Raw genomic sequence first — 25,235 nt, forward strand, 5'->3', positions numbered from 1 at the left:
AGCCAGGCCTTCTCGTCCAACATCAGTGTGCGACCTCACAAATGCGCTTCTGGAAGAATGGTCAAAAATTCCCATAAACACACTCCTAAACCTTGTGGACAGCCTTCCCAGAAGAGTTGAAGCTGTTCTAGCTGCAAAGGGTGGACCGACGTCATATTGAACCCTATGGATTAGGAACGGGATGTCACTTAAGCTCATATGTGAGTCAAGGCAGGTGAGCAAATACTTTTGGCAATATAGTGTATATATATATATATATATATATATATATATATATATATATATATATATATATATATATATATATATATATATATATATATATACGTATATATAGCATAATAGAATATATGCTATGTGCAAAGCTGTGCTCTAATGAAGGCATGCCATCTCTTCAAACAGCCAGAATATAATTATTATTTTTCAAAATAGCCTTTTTTTCTGCTTGCAGCAGTCCTGCATTTTTTTTCTCAGCAAATATTCTTGAAGACTTTCATTGGAGCTTGAAAGAAACTGTGCCCCCTTAACTAAGGAAGTAATCTTTTTATCCATTGGCTGTTATACTGAGACAGTATCCTGACTGGAATCCAAAAGATTCATTTCCCTCCTAATATTCCAGTCCGTTGGAGAGACAACTGTTGCCTCCTCTTATTCCTCAGGCAAATCAGGCCAGTCATAAAGACGACAGGCCAATACTTCTATGACAGAGAATAAAAGATGAAAAAGCTGGATTGCTGTTATGCCAGCTGCTGAAAGCAAGTGACCTTTCCATGGACATGAGAAGGAGGAATTCTGGGTTACTCTCCTGATCTGCATTTGAGTACTGATTTAAAAGGATAACCTCAAACCCTTTCCTTTTCCAATTTCTCTTTGATAAAATAATACAGATATCACATCAATAAGTGCAGCTTTTTCTACACAAACTTTCTAGAAAATCAGATAAAAGCCAATAAACATTTGAAGGCAATACCAGAATAATAACATAAAAAACTCTGCTTGGTTGTTTATGTTCAAGGTTAGTAATAAACTTAAAGATATATTAGTGACATAATTCATACATTTAGATTTTAATTCAGTTTGTTAAATAATGTGGTATACAGTGAGAAAGTCTGTGAAAATCAAATCTGATCTCTGAGTGATTAAAAACTTCATAGCACAATTCAATACTGTGAGAATTTTTTTTTTACTAAAATTACACTGTCTGACTGATTAACACACCAACTTATTAATTACATAGTAAACTTTTAACATTATTTCAACATAACGCCATCAAGATGGCAGTGTAGAAAATGGGTTAATTGAATTTCTTTTAAGTAAAAAAATGTGTTTAAAGCACATAGACATATTGGCGAGTAAAAATCAAAAGCTAGTGTTTTATCCTAAAGAAGAATTCTAATCCAGTGATCATCTCAACACCATGGGACCACAAGTCTTGCTATGTATTGCAGCATCGATAACGGACCATGTGAATTTATATTTTTGCTTGATAAAAGTTCCAAAACATTAACAAAAAAAAAAAAAAAAGAAATTGCCTGAGAAAATATCTGCAGTAGGATCGCCTCTGTTTTTGTATCTGCTCTACACAATATTTTTTCTATTTGTTGAAAAATAAACAAGGAACTCTTAGAATTCCAAAAATATTGTTAATCATTTCTTAACCTTAAAAAAAGTGGTTTTGTTACTTAGACGTAGACCACTTAATTAATCCCAATTCATTTGAGCAGTACAAAAGACAAACAAACACAAATAAACATGTAATAACCTTAAAGAGAAAAACAAAGATGATTAAAAAAGACAAAATGTCACAGGGAGCTTAACGACCAATATTAATAAAACTCAAAAAAACAAAGAAAGACACGAAAAAAAAAAAAAAAACAGTTATCTTAATAAATAAAGCGAAAAAATCAAAATAATTTAAGAATTTAATAGTCGAATGGCTGTTGGTATAAAATAATTGGTTTGTATTACGAGCCTCTTAAGCAAAAGGCTGGATTTTTAATAATTGCGAGATAAAGGTTTCTTAGTAAGTTGACCTTCACCAAAAACACACCAATATTTTTTTTATTCTAAAAAAATAATAAGAGTGATTAGATGTCTTCAAAGACTATTTCAAATATTGCTATCTCTAGTTTCAGTTTGCTAAGAAAGAGGTACATCTAAATGAAGCCCTTTCTCATTATGGTGCTGCCAATAGCTTTATTACAAAGCACTTAGAAGTCAAGGTGAGTAAACAAAGGTTTTACACCTACCACTTCCTGACATACTAAGTGCAAATGTTAGAGTTGGATTAATTACCATGAGATCCTAAAGAAGATATCAAAGAGGAAAGAGTCTGGGTTGCATACATTAAGCTCAATAACAGTCCATTGAATTTCTACTTAATGATCATTCTGTTTAAAAAGGAGAGGATGACATATTGGAGCTTCATCAACAATTTCAAGCTTGTAATATTTTCAAAATTGGGTCTTGCTTATTACCTGTTTGTTGATTTGGATTTAACAATACACCTATTGAACAGTAATACCATTAAATTATAGAATGTGCGTTGAAAGTCAAGTGGCATTAGAACACTACTCTTTCTCGGAAAATATCTATCAGCCTAACTTAGTAAAAATCCTTTAATAGTTTCTTAGTGAGGTTTTTTCCCCACTATGTTTTAACCATCCCTTATGGAGTACTGTGCTGCCACACTGAAAAGTGCACAGGGAGCAATTAAGGTTAAGGGTTTTGCTCAGGGAGTCAGAGTGACAGTTGGAGTTTTTAACAGGCGATCTTGCAGCCTCCCAGGACATAAATGTCCTGCTCTCTAACCAGCAGGCTAACACTCAGGGAATTTCTTACAGGTATTCAAGAGCTTCAATAAACAGGCTTTCACAAGGTTTTATTCATTTTAACACCATCTGTAAGATCTCTTAATCGAAATCTAACATTTCAGGTAACTTTATGGATGTAAATTCAAATTTAAATAAATGATAATCCATATTTTTTCCCAATATTAGTTCATATAATTTAAATAAAAGTGCAGATAACAGCAACTAGTTTTACACCATTTTAATCATAGCGAAAAAAGTGAGGATGAAAAAGGCTACACCAGTCACCTGTTAAGTAAAGGCAGAGATTATTTTGGGTATTTTTGAAGAGATATTATGAAGATATTTTTTAGTTATGAAATTATCAAAGAGGCCAATTAGTGCAAAATAATCAGAAAAGGTGCAGACAAATGTGTCGATAGAACAAAAAAAAAAAAAAAAGTCCACTGAATGCAGTGAGCAAAACAGCAGTGACCCTGCATACTATCCACACCAACCAGCAAAATCCAGGGAATAATGTATGTGCCAAACACTTACAGGCTCTGTCAGCTCCAGAACACTGGCCAAATACGTGATGGGACTACAGTCACGGGTGTTTCCCACAAGTGTACAAGGTAGAAACATGGGACCTAAGTCATCCCCATCCAGCACATCCACGGTCAGTGTGGTGGTGGCTGTTCGGCGGTCACTTGGAGAGGGTGCCCGGTCCTGAATAGAAATGAGAAAATATTACATTTAATTAAATCTGGAACATACCTTTTACATGTGTGTTTTTTTTTTTAATAGATTTTCCACAAAAAAATAACTGAAATTCCAGTATAACAAATATTCAAGGACTCGATTCAATTAATTAGATAAAGAATAATCCAATCAAATAATGATACAAAGACTGCACGTCTAATTGCAGTATGTCAAACAATCTACACCAAGAGTTTCTGGTCAGTGGGTAACATTTAACTTCACAGCTATCCTTTTGAAGCAGTTCTAGTAAGAAGCATCAATATTTCTGGCAAAAAACATTAGTCCAGTTATCTGTTCGGTCTTGTCACATTTCAATATACATACTTAATGACTCTTAAACTGTCAGCTGATATACCTTAATAGTCCAAACCCATCACTGCCATCCCAATGAGCATGTCCCATAATAGGATGATAGAATACTTGTAATATATAATATTAAAAGTAAAGGAAAGGGAAAATTATTTTGGTTTATAAATTAAAGGACCATATTTTGAGGCTCATATTTCTATATTTCTGTAAAGTGTGAATTATATTGAGCTACTGTAAAAACAAACAAAAAGCATCTTATCTACTTTTTTTTCTTCTTTTAAAGCTCTTAAATGCTTAAAAAAATGCATTACAGATAATTTAAAAAGCAGTTATACTTTTCTGTGTAGTGCATTTTATGACCGATGTCAGGCAGAAGAAAAGGAAAAATCATGTATTTTATGGAGAAAAAGGTTTTACTAAGAAAGCCTGCCACGTTTCTTTTCAAGTCATTTTTTTTGACATGGACAAAGGAAATCTTTTTCAGGAAATACTGATTTCTACCCATTGCTTTAGAGGTTAAGGTTGCTGGAAAAATTAAAAATAAAAAAACCCTCAATATACTGTTCGGTGAAATAGTTTTAGCAGTGTTACAAATTTCTTATTTTTATGATTATCTTAATTACTTTTAGTCCATAATACAAGTTTTTTTTTGACACTTTATGGCAAGAATTGCCTTTTTATTTATTTTGGTACCCTCTTTTTTTATTTATTTTTTTGATATTTTGAGTATTTCATCTCCCTCTTTTAATTCCTCCCAGTCTTATTGAGCTATTACTACTGTTACATATTGCTAAAACATTTAAATCAATTAATCGAGAATCCTACGTTGTGCACAAACAGTTAATATATGAAGAATACTAACACTAAAAAGAACTATGTCACCAGAAAATATTGCCCCAGTCTAATGGTGGTATAAGAAAATACAGTGGTGTACTCTAGAGATTTAAGTAAATACATTGCCATTTGTTTTTTTACCTTACACTAACAGTAAAACATATGTAACTTTGTGGGAAATTGTCTACACTGTTTTATTATTTTATCCATATACAGCAGTAGTCCTGTAACATTGTCAGGTTGAGTGGAGGTTTGAAGAGGACTCAAGTGCAGAAAAAGAAGCCGAGGTGGTTTCTAGCAGATTTAATAATTTACGACGGCAACTGAAGCAAAAATCCAAAAATAACAAAATACTGAATTACCAAAATACCGAGGGACATCAAGGAAAACACACACAAGGAGCCAGAAACAATAAGGAACCAGCAAACAGTAACTGAAGAGGTGGAGGTAATTGGGTGACTGAACAAAGACCGGGCTAATCAGCAGATTGGGAGCAGGTGTGGACAGAAGAATCTACAGTAGAATGAAGCTAAGGGAGAGCAGACTGACATAAGAGGGCAACAGAGTATAAACAAGAAATACATAAGAACTCAAATACAACCAGAAAACACCACAAAAGGGGAATAAAACCAATAAAACTAGAAAACACTGAAAAAAATGAATCAAAGTGAAACTAAAAACTCAAAAAGAAAACTTAAACACAATCGAAAAGTGGAGAACCATGACAAATATACTGGGAAGTTGATTACAAAACATTTCTAGCACAGTGCTGGTAAATCTTTCAGCATTTCACTGTTTATTTGCATGACGACATTGAATTTCTTCATCGCTTATTAAAGCTTGAAATAGGTCAGTTTGGAAATAAAAGAGTCTGTTTTATTCTGATTCTTATTTTTTTTACTTCTGACCCATAGCTTACACATAGCTGACACATACTGCGTCTTTGTTTGTTTCTCTTACTGGCTTATTTGACTCATGGTGCAAACAACATTTTTTCAATATAACATACAATAAAGGTTTTTTGAAAAATGCAGAAAAATTAATCCAATTTTCATGGACTGAAAACATAAAATCAGTTTTTATTGTAATTGATTTCAGACAGGGCTGTTTTTCCAGAGGCATTCGAGTCCCATGTCTGATCAAAACCCCCTGGAATAATTTTCCTACTTAACACTGTTTTCTTTTCTAAACCAAAAGCATAGATAGTGTGGAGGGAAAAAGTATGTGGTCTGGCAGTGATTGTGCAAGTTTACCTACTTAGAAGAACGAGGGGGTCATCATATACTTAGTGTCCCCACCCATCCTTTAAATACAGAATCATCCTTTTTAGGCAGTGAAAAATTGTATCCCATATCAAACCAATAAGGGATGCGATCAATATGATATTTTTGTAAATTTCCAAAACATGTCACAAGTACGTCAACTTTACATTTAACTAAAATTTTTAAAATAAACTAAATTATTCTAGTTGCTTATAAACTGGACCTTTCCAGCTTTGCATCAGCTGCTGTCATGGTTGCCTAGAGACGGACCCCCCTTATCTGTCCTGCTCTCTGTCACTCATGTTTACACCACATCTTCTACATCTTCCACAGAAGGAAATGCTTTCAAGAACACAAACATGAGTGGAAAGAAGTAAATCTATGGCTAAACCGCATCAGTAGGGATGATGACAAAGAAAATTGTAAAATATTTCTGGCTGTTGGCAAGTGTTCACAGTGGCACACAGCGAGCTGTTCATGGCTCAGGAGTCAGAAGGACAGAAACACTACAAATACAAAAGGGTGGAGTCAGATTTAAAAAACATGCACGCCAAGGAAAAGGCCAGTGACTGGAAGTTGGAAGGGATTCTGCTGGAAGTTGCAGAGAAGTGGGCTGCCATTCGGCTGGCGTTTGACAGGGAAGGGCCATTCTTAATGGCTGCTATTGTATAAGCAACAAATATGGCTAAAATAATGGATTTGTTTTTTTAGATTTCCAAGTTATAAGAATTGTTCTTGCATCTTCTCTGTATGTTTTAGAATTTCTATTTTTAGAATCAGTATTAAGAGATCCAAGAATAGGGGGCTAGCACATTTAAATCTTCCCATTAACTAAATTATGTGTAGATTCTGAGTTTGAGTGACCTCCCCAGTTCCCCCAATGACAACTGGGGGACTCAAGCCTTGTGTTCCCATTTTTTTATTTATAAAAAAGGTGACACACTTTAACTATGAAAGACAAATAAGAAAGAAAAGGCAGTAAATCATTTTTAGGAAGAAATTAATTAAATTAGGTTGAACAATATGTATTTTTTTCAATTCTAACAGCTCAACTCAGTAAAAACATTGGTGGCCATCTTCTGTCAGTCTTCAACAGAGGCCAATTTTACAATAGTTTAATTCAGAAATTCCAGGATAAGCGATTAAGTCAGGCTCAACCTGGCATGAGAATTGCATCCTGGCTATCAGTTCCAAAAAAAGCCAAGCCAGTCTCCATATGTATGTGCTATGTCAAGCAAAGTGTACGGTAAGTAATAAAGCTAAATGAAATGCCCTATTTCACAAAACCAAAATAAAGGATTGAGTTGGAATGTCCTGAATATCCAGGACACATTAAGCCATAACTCTGCATCACAAAAGCAGTAAGTAGTTAGCACTGTAATTTATTCTGTGCAGTTAGCCTGCTCATGACCTGACTATAAGGCAGGCTAACTTAAAGCTTGGAGTTTTATCTGCTCAGTCATGAGCGACACCAATCAGAATCCAATGACCTATTCTTCTTTGGATCATTGGTGGGTGGCAGCAAATGTTAAGACACATTACTATCATCTACTGTGGCAGGTCTGTGGGCCCGAATATCTGACCAATAGAATTTATATTCTGGTAAATCAGCCTTTTTCCTTCATTATCTTATAAATGCTGTTGACCCTGCATGTTGTTGTATTTCTTTCTATCACCCTACATAAAAAAAAACAAAAAAATTTTTTTTTCAGTTTTTCTCAGTTATTATCTACATGATCATTACAGCTATTCTACCAAGGACACCCGCTATCTGTAAAGACTGCTGGGTCCCAAAATTCTCTCTACAACATTTTTTTAAGCAGTTTCGGTGGGCAACTTGTACTTTCAACTCCATTCTTAGATTTTCTTAAACTTGGTAGAGGTCTGGAGACTGGCTATGCCACTCAAGGACCTTGAAATGTTTTTAATAGAGCCACTTCATAATTGTCTTCAGTATGTTTGGGACAACTGTCCTGCTGGAAGACCCAGCCGCTTTCCATCTTGAATTGTCTCACTGATGGAAGGTGGTTTCACGATTCATGGCGCAGTTTCTACCACATTTCACATGTTTCCCTTGCAAAAAAAATACAGCCCCAAAGCATGATGTTTCTAAGCCGATGCTTCACAGTAGGTATGGTGTTCTTAGGATTTGTGTCAGCATTATTCTTGCTCCGAATATGGCCGCTTGAGTTTATGCCAAAAAAAGTTGCATTTTGGTTTAGTCTGATCACATGATATTCTTCCAATCCTCCTCTGGATTATCCATATGCTATCTGGCAACCCTCACACAGGCCTGGGCATGTACAGCTTGAGCAGAGGCCCACACCTGACATTGCTGGAATAGAGTCCCTCTCTGTATTATGTGATACTGATGGTAAGTTACCATATTACTTCTCTACAGGTCATTGATCAGGTCCATCTGTGTTAGTTCTGGGATTTTTTGGCTACTGTTCTTATAATTTTTACCCTATAGAATGAGATCTTGCATGGGGTTCCAGATGAACAGAGATTATCAATGGTATTGAATGTATTCTATTTTCTATTGCGGTTTATTTATTCACACAAACCTCCTTGCTTATTGTAGATTCACTAGCACTTACAGGTCTGTGAGGGCCTCGTCTTGTTTGTTTGCAGGTAACTAAACAATCAGATTCTACCATAGTTTACCAGTAAAAAAAAATTAATTTTTATATATATATATATATATATATATATATATATATATATATATATATATATATATATATATATATATATATATATATATATATATATATATATATATATATATATATATTATAAATTCTTCAACAGATTGTTTTTCTCATTTTTTTCTGTCATTGCTGAAGTGTACCTACTGTATGATGAAAATAACAACCTCCCATCTTTCAAGGTAGTAGAAGTTGCACAGTCACTAGGTTATAAATATTTTTTTTGCCTCACTGTACTGATGCAATAACTGTCACCAAATTCTAATTGAATATTGATCCATTTTTTAGATTTACAATACACTTTTATAGTCACCACACAAAGATAATCTCACTCATAAAGTTTGGTTTATCAAGACACTGAATACAATAATAAAAAAAATATTGAAGCTTAAAAAGAGTGGATCTTCTCACACACAATTAAGTTTTTATTCAAGGGTGACTTTCAGGAGACCTTCAGCTGAAATAGGTGGATTTCTGTGAGGTCCTCATGAAATATGCAACTGATCCGTGAGGAATACAAGGTCCTTGTCAGACATCATAAAGCCTCTCCTTTATATCTGCTAATATTTTCAATCTGCTTTCTCTGCATTAATAAGGAAACCTGGATAAGAATTCCTCAAGATTAAGATTAAATTAATTAGAATCTTAGCAACTTGGTCATTGCTTGAAAGTAATGCATGCTATGTAATAAGTGCAGTGCAAATTAATACGTGATTCATCACTTAACAATAAAAACTGCTTTCCTCAGAGTCTCTTCAAAATATCCTTGACAGATCTTTTGGATCAATTTAAAATAAACTATCTTCGTCTTTGTGGGTTGCATACTTATTCCTTTAGGATATGTGCTTCACAAATGTGCCATTAAGAGTCAAAAAAGAAAATGTCTAAATAGCTTTCAAAATCCAAATGATCTGATTTTACAAAGTTAGAAGTTGAGAACTTTTCCACTGTCCATGAATACTCCAATTTTCAAAATATTGATTAATGCATTACCTTGAATTTTCTTACTGCTTACCATGGAAGGTTGCCTTTTTGTGTTTAAATGTGGTTAAGAAAAATACTTTTTTTTTGCTTGATCGTTTAATGAGGCATGGCCCAGGTTTTCCCAATTGGCAGATGATGCAAATCAGGGTTGTTTCACACAGAGATCTGTGAGATGTTAAATACTTGGGATACCGGCCTCAGACTTCTTCATATTTTACTCTCTTTATCTTCTTCCTTTGTTGACCTTTAAAAAGCAATCTGTTCTCTTATGTTCTCTATGAAAAATTTACAAAACATGTCTACTAAGATAGGATTATTCACATGTGGGAAATTTTGAAAACAAGCCTTTATTTTTCTCCTTTTCACAAAAACCTGCTCCTCTGTGTTGGTTTGAACCTTCATAATGATATAAAATCTAAGAACTAATATTTGTGATTGTCATGTAATATAATGTAAAAAGTTCAGGGGTCTCATTAAATCTGCAAAGTAATTTATATCATTAGATGCATAACATGAAAATATTCTTAGGAGACCGTTAAATACAAAGATGAGCTGGCAAATTATTAATGCAATTAGTTCTGATATGACACTTTTTCTATTAGTTAACAGCAAAAAAGATGGGACTTATTTAATAGGTTTTTGATTTGCTTCATGCAGTTTCAAAGCTTGACTAAAAACAAAAACGATACGTAACACATCTGCTACTTCCTAAAACGCTTCTAATGCTTTCTTCAGATAAACACCGGATATTCTTGCTTCTTAAGCCCTCAGAAACACATTAATCTTTTAGTGTACTCTTGGCTTTTAATATGTTTTCAAAGTAACTGGGATCTAGGACATGAACACATGCAGCACACTCGGAGAAGCCTTTGTGAGCATGGTTCTCATATCACAGCAGAACCCTAAAATGCATCTTATGTGAAACAGTCATGACTCAGTTTAGATCACTTTAACTTTTACAGTCTATGCATTTACTGCATTGGCAAAAAAAATATAATGTGCTTTCATTAAAAAAACATCGAGTGGAGGGAAATAAAAGGCAAACAATTAGATTAGCAAAAACATTAGTGATTAATCTCTTTCAGGTTCCCTTAGGCCCGCGGTTCTCAAAGTGTGTGGCGCGACCCACTGGTGGGGAATTGAGACGTGACAGGTGGGGCGCGCCAAGTTCCGGTGTGTGTGTGTGTGTGTGTGTGTGTGTGTGACTATAAATGTAGAATGTGTGAGAGCAAACTGTCCTTATAGCTGTATGTTGCCGCTTTTTAGACCAATCAAACCCACAAAGTAATCATTACTAGCCTACATGCAGTCTAATTAAAAGAACATTAGATATGAGAAAAATTTCCCCTGGAACTGAAGTGCCAAAATAATGATTGACGTGACGTCGGCATATTATTTGTAACAGAATAAACTTTCGCGCCCCAGTGTTGCCAACTCAGCGACTTTGTCGCTATATTTCAGACCCCTCCAGCGACTCTTTTTCAAAAAAACAAATCTAGCGCCTTTTGGAGACTCTTACGTGAAAGCACGTATCGTTCCTTTTCTTGTCCTCCAGCGGCAGGTGCTGCCGTGGGGCGCCTCCCCCATCCCCACCCCGTTCTCCCCCGCTATCGCAGGAGTCCCTATCAGCGCTGCAGTCAGAGCAGAGACACAGCATGTTTAACTTTTGCGTCCAGACTGCAAATAAAGCGCACATGCGCCGGGATTGACGGCGCAGGTTGATCATAAATAACTGAATTTGAAATATTTTATCTTAAATAAATAACGGCGTTTGATTCACACAGCCACATGTTCATGTTTCTGGTTAGGAGTGGAGAGGGAGTATCCACTCATCGGGCAGAGAGCTGTGTGCATTCTTCTTCCCTTTGCCACATCATATCTCTGTGAGATGGGCTTTTCAGCTGCTGCTTCAATGAAAACAAAATACAGATCTCAGCAGAACATTGAGCATGACTTGAGAGTGGCAGTATCAAGCCTGCAACCCCGTTTTGAGAAACTGCAATGCAAAACAGGCTCATTGCAGCCACTAATGCAGGGATAAATAGACCTGTCTTGCCAGATGGATTTCACTTCTTTTCTTTTATTAACAGATTGCAGAGTGGCACTTTAATTTTTTCTATCTTTGAGCTTGATACAAATTTTGACACAGCTGCATTTTTATTTTCTTTATTTTTGAGCTTGCTGTTATTTGATGTAGATTTGTATTTAGATACTACTTGTTACTTCAATAAAATTGGAACATTTTAAGATTGTTGAATATTTCATTAGCATTGTGTTGGGGCGATGGGGACAGGCGGGGCTTGAAAATTCCCCCTTGTCCAAAGTGGGGAATGACAGAAAAAGTTTGAGAACCACTGCCTTAGGCTGACTAAACATAAGAAAGGCTGTTGAACAATAGAATTACAATAATTACAGTTTTCATAACAGAAAAATTCAGGTACATTTTGGACCTTTAATGCCCTATCTTTGTTAAACAGATATTAAAGGGTACATATTTTCGAGAAAAAAAAATAAAATAAAATATATGTATTTAAAATAGACAAGGGATCCTTACAAATCCTTGAGAATGCTAAATTAAAGAAGATAGAATAAAAAAAAGAAGGTTTGAAAATAAAAAAGGAATAATCACTTACATTTGCTTGTATTATGACTAAGTATCGTGTTATCTCTTCATAGTTGAGCCGTTCTCTGAGGACTACTGAGCCGAACAAAGTGAGAGGGATGTCGAAGGTTCTGTTTGCTGTCTGAAAAACATACAGGTATGAGACACAGGCAAATACTGAGTCACACACAAAGTTTAGTCTTAAGGCAATATATGTCGAATATGGTTAAACAAGCGTAACAGCAGGGTTCATTTTATGCTTGTATTATGATACAAATAAGTTAAGCCGAAGACAGAATTGTCACATGAGCTCAGACCTAGCAGAGTAATAAGGGAAATATAGTAACAATACATCAAATGACAAAAAGAGGTTTAGATTCCATGGTGAAGCAAAAATCAAATGCAGAAATAGACAAAAATAATCACGTAAACATTTAAGTGTAGTGAATAAGGTAATTTACAAAAGAAAAATGATAACATAAAATATAGCTTACATCGTATTTGGAAGATAGGGAGAAATTATGCTTTACTGAAAAAAGGGTGACTTCAAACGCTTACAGCAGTTACATTTTAAATAGTAAACAACAGAGAATAAAATCAAAGCTTTTTTTTTTATCAGGAAATTTTGAAAAAAAAAAACCTTTACTATATTTTATTACACAGAAGCACACCAAGCTCCCTCAGTTTTGTTTCATGCATGACTGCATGCCAGTTTTCTTATTCAAATGCCTCAATACTTTCATAACTTCTCATGCTTTGATATATTTCAATTCTTAATTCATTAATCAGTTCTCAAAACCTATCACCTGGTTCAGAACATCTAAACCTGACATTTCTTTTCCCTTTACTCCTCTGATATGATTGTGTACATGGTGCTCCATGATGCTGGAAAAAGCTATTGTTCCAAGAATTATAACTCTAGGACATCTGTTGGTAGCTAATCTTGTAGGAGATTTGAATATCTTTTTTATATACAATACAAGGCAGCTTTTCGTGGCAGCAGCTAATTAAATAACTACTTATTCAGGCGAGAGCCAACCCACATGAGCCAACCAACATGTATGGAATCAAGATGCTTTGCTGTCAACATTATAGGATCCACTTGTTCCTATGAATCTGATTTTCCAGAAGTCCCAAACAACCTGTTGGGAGCTTTAGTAGGGACATTTCCCAGAGTCTTCTGTAGTGCACCATGCTTTAAGTCCTATTATGACTGGCTTGTCCATCCATCCATTCATCCATCCATTGTCCGTCAAGCTTATTTCATCTGGTTTTGCAAGGGGTGCTAGTGCCCATCTCCAGCTGTCTACGATCGAGAGGCGGGGTACACCCTGGAAAGGTTGCCAGCCTATCGCAGGGCAACACAGAGACAAACAGTACAAACTACCGTTCATGCACACACTAAGGAGAATTTAGAGAAGCCAATTAACGGAACAGTCATGTTTGTGGACTGTGGGAGGAAGCCGGAGTACCAGGAGGCAACCCATGCATGCAAAAGGAGAACATGCAAACTCCATGGAGAGATCCCGGGCCGGGAATCAAACTCGGACACTTCTTGCTGCAAGGCAACTGCACTACCCACTGCTACACTGTGCAATGGCTTGTTTTCTATTTTATTTCCATGGAAAAAAATTAACTTCTTAAATCCCAGGAAATGTCCTGTCATACCTCAACTAATTTTGCACTGTTGCCAACCTAATCCCTTTGTTGCAACCTGTTTAGTAGACTCTACTTGCACTTCTGCGACATTATTTGGCACTTGAAACATTAGAATATTTCTCCTTGATAGTTTATGTTATGAAATTAGAGACAATTTAATTGTGATTAAGGTATTTTCATTAAAGTTTTTAACATCAGAATTTTGACTTAGGACTGCAGGTTTACCAATATATAAACTGAAACATTCAAGCTTGAAAAGAAGAAAAAAAACACACACACACACACACACACACACACACACACACACACACACACACACACACACACACACACACACACACATACAGTATATCTTTCCAAATCTGATATCATGACATTTAGACGTGGATGACATTCCTTTAAAATGTATATATCTTGGCTGTATAAAGGTTGACACCAAAAAAGAATATTGGTAACTCACTGGATCTTTAGGGTTGTACTGGATGGTGTACTCTATCTGTCCATTGGGGCCGTCATCAATGTCTGTTGCACCATTATTCCCAAAAAAACCAGAAAAGATGGTTGTTCCTACAGGCGTTAGCTGAAAAAAAAAAGGAAAGAGCTCAGCCTGCATATGATGTCTACATTTTTAAAACATGGTAATTAAATCTTCTCTGACAGTGTCATACAAACATTCATTGTTTTATGAAGCACAGATAAAACGAGAGCAAAATAAGATTCCACTGGATCTAGCCATAAGGGAAGTTAATCCCCCTCCGTTTTCTACAGAACAAAGAGAAAGTGCTTTGCATTTTTATTACCATTATGCATAAATCGGACTTGAAAAGGAAGATCAGCTGAGAGCGGTTTGTATCTCTTTCAGTTGCACTTTAACATGTAAAATATGGTAAGTTTTCAAAAATGTGTCATATAAAGTATGCTCAGCAGTCTTTCTCTAACATGACAGATGAAAGAACTCACTTCCTCACTGATAAAATCGGGTAATCCAAATTCTCTGATTTGACATTATCAGTGTTAAAGCTAATTACGACTAAGATAAATAAAATGTAGAAAGAGGTCACAGCTTATTTAACTAAGACTTTTACTGCAACAGCTGAAACTAAATAGTATTCATAGGCAGATTCTGCGATATTTTTTTTATCACAAAGACTGAATTTAACATACTGTAAATTTTCAAATTATCGATTTTGAAACAGTTTTAAATAGTTTGAAATAATTGCTAATGTTTTCCATTTCTTTCAACATAGAGTTCTGTAGGTGTTCCTTTAGCCTGAGTGCAGTAAAAAAAAAAAAAAATGAATCATTAAATATAAGCTGACCTGATTATTTATTTAATATTTCGTTCTCTTAATATTTAAAATGGGAAGCTAAAGGTATCAAATCTACAATTAAAAATGCTGATAATTTATATTGGTCAATATCCCAAAAAATATAATTTTACAAAAGGCATGAAGGCTGTAAGAAAATAACATGAGTGAGGTAAATGTATTTAATGGCAAGATTTTAAAACCACTTACACCCCTGGCAGTATATAAAATCCTGCTCATCCACACATCTTTATCTTTACTGTGACTTGCCAGGTCACAACTTGGGAGACTATTTCCCTGCTTAAAGGGACCTCATTCTTCAGACTGTAATCTAAGGCTGAGTAGAGCTGCTTCAAAGAACCAGATAGCTCAGAACAATCTACCTACACTTCTCTCCCTCTCTGAGTTTCAAAGGAAAGTCCTAGAATCAGAGATCCGGCAGAGACTGAATTAAATCAGCTCCTTCCATGAATGCTAGAGCTAAAAACCAACTAGAAAAAGCTGACTTCTTTTCTTAGAGCACACAGCAAGCCCACTGTTGCCAATGTATAGTCACTATAATTAGCGACTTTTCAGACCCCTCTAGCAACTAGGGACAAAAACGGTGCACAGGTCCACTTCGACAGCAGGTACTTTGTTATATGACTCAAAGATGTCCACCAATAAGTCTGGTTAAGTTCACCACAAGCATACGTAGCTTAACTTTAAAATCAAGTGACAATCTTACTGGTTAATTTTCCAATTTTGTAATAATCTGCTACTGCAGGGACTCTGGCATTACAATTGCACGAAGCGCCACAATTTTTTTTTTGTTTTAATGGGGTTGCAGTTGAACATTTCATGACTCTTTTATGACTTTATTTAACCAATACAGAGTTGCTATCTTCAGCTAATATGCAGACTGCAAACTATTACTGCGCTGGACATATCAGAAGGTTTGAGAGCCATATTGGAAACTGAATTGAATGAACTGTCCAACATGCAGCAAACTCTGGATGACCTAAAGTCTATTTTGAATTTTATTTAAGTTTTTTTTATATCATTTGAGAGAGAAAATAAATTTCCTTAATATTTATTTTTCGATGCTCCATTATTATTTCAACCGACTGTTTTATATTAACAAACTGCATAGCGCTCTGATGTTGTGGTATTTTAAGCATGCTTCTAAATGTTATCCTTTATGACCTGGGAACAAACAGCATTGGGTTGGGTTTGATAATTAATGTACTTTGCTTGTTTATGATATTAGGACAGAATTTAATAATTAAAAGAAAATCTGCTAGTTAATACTGCTATTAGTCAGTAAATTATGAGCACAGCACATGATAACTGAGGACAAATTGGATATCCCTCCAAGAAAGCTTTAAGCATGTTTGTCTGTTTAATATGCATTTTTAGAACATCTCTAAGCTAAAGCAGAAATCAGCAGTGGGAAGCAAAGAAGTGTGTTTTAAGCAAATATTCACATAATTTTTTACCATTCCCACAAAACTCCACAGCACAACAATTTGCCATAATGGAGAAGCAGATTAACTAAAAAAAAAAAAAATTGAATATCAATAAAGAAAAACTCTTTTACTCATTTTATCTTACTGTGGTTGAAATGTGGTTCTTGGGATGTAGAAACATGGATTTGCAGAACACGGCCCTGTCACCTCTCTTTTGAGGTGCTCATGGCTTGTTTTTATTTGTTTGGATCAAAGATACAAAATTTGGTGCTAAATTTAAACAAGGCAGGGTATATTACATGCGCTGAGATGTTACATTTTATTAGTCTATTTTTTCATACCTAAGGATCTAATCCCTAAGAATAACGTTTTAAACTTCACTCAGTAAAATATACATTTCTGCCTCAGAAGCCCACTGCCAGTGGGTAGTCTAGCTGTTTCAGAGTAAGTGGTCGGCCTTCTAAATTAAAAATAACCAAAGGCTTATATAGAGAGAAAATAGAAAAGAAATATTGAGTGTTCTGCAAAGATTTAGATCATTTAAGGCTTTGTTAACTGTTACTTGGGGCTTAACAGAGGATCAAATTGGGGTTTAGGATCGCTACATCAAGGCTAACAAATTAAAAACTGTCATTGAATCGATGCTAAAAGTTCCAACAATACTAAAACGAATACAGAAACGTTTAAAAAAATGGCCCAATCATATATAATTCTTTTCTTTCACTAAAAGGGTACATTTGGAAATGTGTGGTGTTAAAGCTCAACTCAGTCTCTTACAAAACTGCTGATAAATATTTAACAAAATAATCTAAAGCAGTAAGTTTTGTAAACAAACATCCATCAAGTGCTTTTTGCTCACTCAAGCACAGGCACATACATACAGATTCATAGATCGGCAATCAACTTAACGTTAAGCACCTTGCCCAGGGGTGTGTCGACATCCGATAGTGAGAAACTAAAATTGGCTTCTCTACACATTGATAGTGGGATATTTATACTTATTTCCATTTTTTTTTTTTTTTTTTATTAGCACTAACATTAAAGTACTTCATGGGAATTTAATGAGGAAATCCCAACTAATATGGAGGGAAAATGAGGCATGGTACCGGTACTTTAAAAGATTTGACAAACTAAACTGAAAAATGCAGGAAGCAGTCATATTTAATATCATTTACTCAGATTCCCTAAAATTAAAATGAAAGAAATATAAATATATTTTTAGCATGGTGGTCTGAGCACTGGGGTTGTACATTAAAAATGTGCCCTGTTTTATTGGATCACAGTGATGAATTAAAAAGATGGGCGTAAATGATTGTTGCTAACCTAAAAACAAAGAAAGATATACAAATGAAATACACATGAGGTTCCTCAAGGAGCCATTCTCATGCCAAAAGAATTGATCATCTTACTTTTCAGCCTAACTCAGATTAAAGAGTACATAACATATTTTGGCATTTTGCTTACATTCCTCTTCTCCAAGCTGCTTTCCACCCCATTTCCTTACCAGCTTTTTCTCTTTAATTGTCGCTCTGCTTGAAATCTTTGTCATGCTTTTGCAATGCTGCACAGCCCCTTAAATTGCCCTGTGGGGATGATTAAAGTTTTCTGATTCTGATAATATATCTGTGCTGATGGTACACAACTATACTATATCTCTTTTCCACCACATTAGCCACAGTCTCTTACATTCACCACGAGAGTGCTTTAATTGTGTAAAATTGCCTTGCCGGTTCATATGAATAAAATGATATTGTTTATGTCACAAACTGGGGGGAAAAAATTATATTTATGTTGAAATCTGCTATATTTTGGCACAGAATATTGATGGTTAAACATGACTGAAAATGGATAAAGAATGAGCTCCTTACGCGCACATTTATTTTATTAGGCGGTCTCAGCTCTGTTAGCAGTTGAAATAAACAATGTTTTAAGATGTCAGACTAATCTGAACAATGATTGAATAAAAATGCAAAGAAATACTGTGGTTATTATAGAACTGCTTGTATTTTAATCAAAGTTACAGCTTCAGATAAAAAAAAATTAAATGATCTGGGCTTAACACGGTAAAAAGGATAATCATGATAAGGAACTTCATAAATTGCATGCATGGTCCGTTTCACAAAGCAGGTTTAACAAAGTAAAATCCTCACCTCTCAATTAATCTAGTCTCAGTTTTCAGTTTCATAAAAGCTGCTTTAATTTACATTTATCAACTCAAAGTCAGTCCATTCAGAGTTTGACATGTTCATAACAACAATTATGAAATGCTATCATCAGTAGAGCCCTGATTTGACGAGTCACCATGACAACAGGAAACAGGAAGTGTCTACTTTCCACCTCTGGAACTAGACAATTTAATACAGAAATAGAATGTGATTAAAAAACAGAAACATTGCTACAGCTATAAAGGAGAGGAAGATGGCAAAGGAGAAGATTTTTGCTAAAGTTAATGTTTATATGGCAGACTGTTTTGACATTTATTAGATGCTCTATCCTCTCATTTGCTCCATTTGTAGATCACTAAAATAACATTCTTCCTGGTCAAAATAATATTCCTCATTGGAACTGTAATAACTTAATTTTTGCAGCAGATATTGAATTTCAGAAAACAAAAAAACAAATCTGTACTATTAAGAATTAAGTTTTATATACTTAAAATACATTTCTTTATAAAATAAACGAAATGATGACCAGTAACAATAGGAATAAGGAGATTGGAAATTAATTTCTCCAGAATATTTATTTATATATGAAGAATGTCATGTTGTATTAAATGGTAATTTTGAAGTAAATATGTATTCAAGATATCAGAAATATAAATTCAGTCAAACTTATACATATCAAAACGTCCTGCCATAGCCTGTTGTAAACTTAAAAATTAGTTTACTGGGTGAATGATAGGGATTCAGGTGAAAACATCTGGCAGCAAATGAGGATGAACTATAAAAAGAGGTAGGACCTCTTGATCATGTCTTGGGTTCCTCCTCAGTTTGATTCTATCTTCCAACACACAGTAAATACTAAGTGGCTGGTGGCCGACGCTTTGGATGTTATTATTCCAATAAATGGACACTATTAGCAGTTATCGATTACAGAATGGCTTGAGGTTGTGCTTCCTATGTACCTCTCAGTATCCTCAGTAGGTTGTTATCACAGAATAAATCCTAATCCTAAAGTAATTCCTTTTTTTCTGTGGATTTAATTAATGTATTCACGTGTAATCTGAAAATAATTTCAGCATTTCTTCATGTATTGTAAACAAAATAAAATAATAACTACATGTCTCTCATATTAAACAAACAAAAAAAATAACTTTTATATCATGTTAATGTAGAATCCTCTCCCTATAAATATTTAATTTTCTGTTAATTAATGCCGATTACTCTTTAATAAGATCCTCATCAAAAGGACAAGCAATGTTTATAAAGCCTAATGTGTCTAACAGACCTGCTGAATGATTTTTTTTTTCTTATTGTCTGCACAAAACTTAGACAAAAATCTCCTTGCAAAATCATTTAAAAAAAAAAAACAACGTGATTGCCTCTAAGGAGAGCAGAGACAGAGGACACTGAGTTTATTGAACAAAAACTTTCTCCCGACCAGGTTAACTCTGGGGAGAATGTTACAACAGGAACATAAACAGAGGTTGAGTAAACTGTCTTTATGAAAAAGGAAAACTCATGAGTTTCCCTGGTTTCAGGTTTAAAAGACTTAGAGTTTTCAGTAAACGTGATTTTTCAACCGATCCCTGGTCAATGCAAGTGTATTGAGGAAATCCTTCCTAAAACTGTATTTGGAACCTTCATAGGTGTTGGTGGAGAGGAGAAAAAAAACAATTATGTTTGTGTTAGGGAAGAAAAACAGTGAGAAACCTAGAGTAATGAGAGATGATAAATAGAAGGAGGGAAAGGAATACTGCAAAGGAGCAGAGAATGTGAAAGAAAAACAAGTTGAGAGGACAGATTAGGCTTGACAGGCTAAGGAAGACAGTATAATGATATATTTTTTCTTAGTGCGCCTAAAATTGTGCTAGCAGCAAGGTATGTGCATCCATGTCCAGTCTAAGTTTACACTTCTTCTTGTTGAATTCCTCTTCCCCTGACGCTAGGGGACAAACTGTCAAATTGAAGATTATTCTAAAAGTCACGAAATAACAGATTTTCCCTATCTGCCCGAACCTTTTCTATTTAGCTTTAAGTTATAGAAACAATGACAAAAAAAGAGGAAAGAAAAGCATGTTAGTGGTCTTTTTTGTGCTTTAAATGTTGCATTAAGGTCATATATTACCCTTACTAAATCCTTATAACCTCAGTGGGAGTTGAAAAAAACATTTGTGTAGAAGGTCTTTTTTCATAATCTCACCTAGAGGCATACATTCTTTGGTTTCCCTAATTTATTCACATTAAGGCAGTCACAACTGTCAGGACTACTCATTAGGGCTGCAATAATTAGTTGATCAACAATTTTGATTATGGAAAATTATTGACGCAAGATTTCATGCATCAAAGCCTTGTTTATTGATGCATAAACATTGCTGCTTCTATAAATATTTCACTCACAGAATCATGATGGGGTCGTTTAAAGTCTCTAATTTACTCTAATATGTCTTTTGCTCTTTTTTCTGGTTTTGATCTTTACATAAGTATAGATTTTCATTACTTTTAACAATCTTCACTGTTTGGAGTTTATTTTTTCTTAGGTTTTAAATAAGAATTTTTCATTTTGGTATTACCTGAATAGTTAAGAGCGGTTCCATGCCTCATGTCTCTGTACTATTCATGTCAGTTTTGTGACCACTTTGGTTTCTATTTTTGTCTTTACTGAAGCCTAAACTATTTTGCAAAGATGTGAGAACGTCTCTGAGACCTATAGCTGCTGCATTGCATTATAATTTCAATACTAGGGTTCAATAATAAAAAAAGAAAAGAATGACAAACAACTGACTTTTAAACGCTCTCCAACATTTCAGTTTTCCTCTGTCACAATTATGCTGGAGACAGACCGATACACTGGCTGCATATTCTTGGCCGATAATAGTGCACAATGTCAGCGTTAATAAAGGACTTTTTTTAAACTGACACTTGTAAAATATTTGCTATCAATTGATCATATAAATGAAAAAAATCGGCAATATACTGTATATTGGTTACATTGATGTCAAAAAAGGCATCTACCTCAAAAAACATAAAGAATTCTCTAGTCTGTGTTGATTTTCTGCTTAAAATCCCAAATAAACACAATATAAATTGTGGTTGTAACATAAAGTAAAATGAAAATATGACTAACTTTGCAACACACCATAAAGTGACACTTCAACCTTTTCCCAAAACTAATTTAAAGGGTTTTACCTCACTGATGGCGACATAGTAACGAGGCTGCTGGAAATGTGGTGCATTGTCATTGCGATCTCGTACAACGATGCGGACCTCATGCAAAATCACTGTGCCAATCAACTCATTGGTGCATTGAACCTGGACCACGATGGACTGAATATAGGAAGGTGGCTGAAAAAGAGAGACAAGAATATAAATGAGAAACCAATGCAGAGTTAAAAAATTAAAAACATTAGCTAATTTTTAGAGAAAGCTAATGAAAATACAGCTGAAGCAGCAGACTATGTCTTTTCAGAGAAGATGGACTTTGAGTTCTTTAAAATGGGAATAGTGGTTAGATAGAGAACCATAAAAATGCTTTTCTGATATCAAGTTTTCTCTTCATAGGATAGACAATAAATATACCTATGCCAATTTGCTTTGAAATTGAAAAACACAAAATACTTGCAACAATTTCCGTATGACTAACTGCCACCAAGATAAACTGTAGACCCAAAGTTTGCAGACATTTTATTCTATAAGTTTACTTTCCTTAAGAGTAATCTAAACTATAATTGCCTCCTCTTTGTTTCACAATCAACGGCAATGCAACAACTCGGAACTATTTGCAAATATTTGACATATTCTTTAAGTTTTAATTAAAATAAAGAACCTTTTTAGGTCTCAAAATGTATTAGGCCTACAGATAACATTATCTATCTGATAGAATCTGCCACAACAAATCACCAGTATTGTTCTGAAGGAGATTTAATCTTTGGGAACTTTAAAAAAGGTATACAAAGGCAAAGTCAAGTAGATGACTACAACACACTAAAAGGCTTCTGGAAAAAAAATGTTCCTGCTCTACAGACCAGATAAAAAACTGCACATTTTCTATGCAAAACATGTTAACACTAGAAAGAAGCATTTGTTACTATTGCATTTATAGTAGGTGAAAAAATTCTGGGTAATAAACTAAACAAAACCGAAGAAATGTTAAAATGTATTAGAATCCATATGAACATTCATTTAATACTCAGGACTTCAGTCCTGATCATTCTGTACAACTTAACTGCCATTTTAATATGACATGAGGCAGTTGTGACAAAGGGGTAATCATCTGGACATGAAAAACAGACTTTCACTACACTGCACACCATCATGCATGAAATGAGAAATGTTTTGTTAACTAAAATAAAAATCTAATTAGGATATTGGTGTCATGTTAGGTAGACTGTTCATTATTTTAGCTAATTAAGTTATGAAATTTTAATAAATTTATGAAGAAAAATATGAAATGTATTAGAGTTGGGGTGGTGTATTTTTTGTGGAACGTTGAAACAAAATGGCTCTATTAGTTCTAATCTGCATGTTGACAGCAACTGCTCTGTTTTAGCTAATGTCCCAGTTGTGAAACTGTGAATGGTTTTTGACTGAGATGCCTCTGACTTTGTATAGCCCTTCTGTGGGAAGGAGCCTTGTTGCCAAAAGTAACATGATATGGCAGTGTTTAAAATAGGTGGCATCCAAAAAATTTAATGTTGTATTAACTCATACAACTCATTGTATTTTGTAGCAAGTTCTTGAAAGAACCTGCTGTAGTCAGGAAAGATCTCATGTAGTGGTCTCTCTTGGCCTGGATCTAGAGAAGTCTTTAACTTAGAGGTATACAGGATGATTTTATTTCCGGGTGGATCATTCACATAAATGGTCCTCCTGATTGTCAATCATTCTGGTGATATATTTACCTAAGACCGTCCTACGTGCTTGCCCCATTAGCTATCTTTTTCTGTGCATGCGCACTTTTAGCCACATATGTATGGTGAGCTACTGTTTCAGACAGTCATTGAAGCTCATCTTTCTCACTGTAGTTCTTTGAACCTGATAGTGGCGACTAATAACAAAGATTGCGCAAGGACCACGCGTGGAGGAGGAGAACATGTCCAACGGAGTAAAAAGCAGTGATCACCTGTCCAAACGGTCAGTTAACTGAGTTTGCTATACATGTAAAGTCCACTATATAGTCCCCACTGTATGTGGACACAGTAAGCTTGTATGACCTATGAGAAAAGCACATTTTATACAGGAAGTCAATGAGGAAAAAATTGGCTTGTGCATGCTCCTACACATGCATTTTGTTTAAAGTGGAGAGGGCGGGTGTTTTTAAAAAAATCCTCCACAGTACCTTTAAGACACTATTGTTATCATTATTGTGTTATCACTATTTGCTATCATTGTTATATGGATGGCTAAACCTTACTGCAAGACTTAAACATGATATAAAGCCTTTAAACAAAGATGCAGCAGCTATGGATGTTTTCTTCAACAGTCTTAGATTGGAATTCCCCCTTTTTTATATTCCGCTTTTACTTCAAACAAGATAAATTCAAAAGTTCTTGCCTGACTATAAATATTCTTTATATTTAAAAATGAGCACAATATATTTTTAAATGTAAAATTAAAACAGCGTAAGATTTTACAGAGACAAAGATTATATATATGAAATATTCTTCTATTTTTAATAATCAGAAAAAGAAAATATGATATTTGCCAAAAAAAATCTCAGAAAACTGAAAATATTCTACCAACAATGATCTGTCCCATAATGGCAATACATAATAAATCAAGAAACAAAGAAACCACATTAAAACAGTTATCATAGAAGTGTTTCTTACATCTCTGTCAAGAACTCGTCCAGTGCTGTTTAGGTAAAGAGCCTGCCTGGCAGGGTCAAGAATCACCCAGTAGTCGTGGTTGTCTCTTAGAGACAAAGAAATGGTATGATCTGGACCCTCAGCCACACCGTTGATCTGCATGTTCTCCACCAACAATGTTCCTGAAAAAGAAATTATAAAACAAAATATGGGTAACACTTTATTTGAAGGGGTGTGGATAAGACTGACATTACATTGTAATAAACATGAGATAACACCTGTAATGAACATGAACATGAACTCTCCAGTTGCCGCTTGGTCAGATGATACCACTGAGAAACTGAGGGATTGTTTCAGAACCACAGACTGGAGCATGTTCCAAAGCTTTCATGGTGATGACCAGAGGCATTGCTAGGCACAAAGCTTTACTGGGGCACTGGCCCCCTAGTGCATATGCCCCTCCTTCCATACATAAATACAGACAAGCACACTGCCCAACCCTTATTTATTCCTACTAAAATTACCAGTTGAGATATTAATGAGTATAAGAGCATATTTGTTTTAACAAACATGAACATTTTCAACATTGCAGCTATAAAAAA

The 25,235-nt window shown here is 34.8% G+C and overlaps 1 protein-coding gene across 5 annotated transcripts in view; it reads right to left on the bottom strand.

The window, feature by feature from the left end:
• Positions 1-25,235, bottom strand: part of LOC119780510 (protocadherin-15-like) — a 336,939-nt gene that overhangs the window by 212,727 nt on the left and 98,977 nt on the right. For all 5 annotated transcript variants that reach the window (XM_038280587.1, XM_038280586.1, XM_038280585.1 and 2 more), the window contains 5 exons: positions 24,655-24,815; positions 22,016-22,171; positions 14,373-14,492; positions 12,285-12,395; positions 3,348-3,518 (listed from right to left, as the gene is read on the bottom strand). In XM_038280587.1, the coding sequence (XP_038136515.1) occupies positions 3,348-3,518; positions 12,285-12,395; positions 14,373-14,492; positions 22,016-22,171; positions 24,655-24,815 (719 nt within the window). The remainder of the gene's footprint in view (positions 1-3,347; positions 3,519-12,284; positions 12,396-14,372; positions 14,493-22,015; positions 22,172-24,654; positions 24,816-25,235) is intronic.

This window comes from Cyprinodon tularosa, unplaced genomic scaffold (assembly GCF_016077235.1).
Source record: "Cyprinodon tularosa strain WSP-4 unplaced genomic scaffold, ASM1607723v1 ctg161, whole genome shotgun sequence".
Taxonomy (NCBI): Eukaryota; Metazoa; Chordata; class Actinopteri; order Cyprinodontiformes; family Cyprinodontidae; genus Cyprinodon; species Cyprinodon tularosa.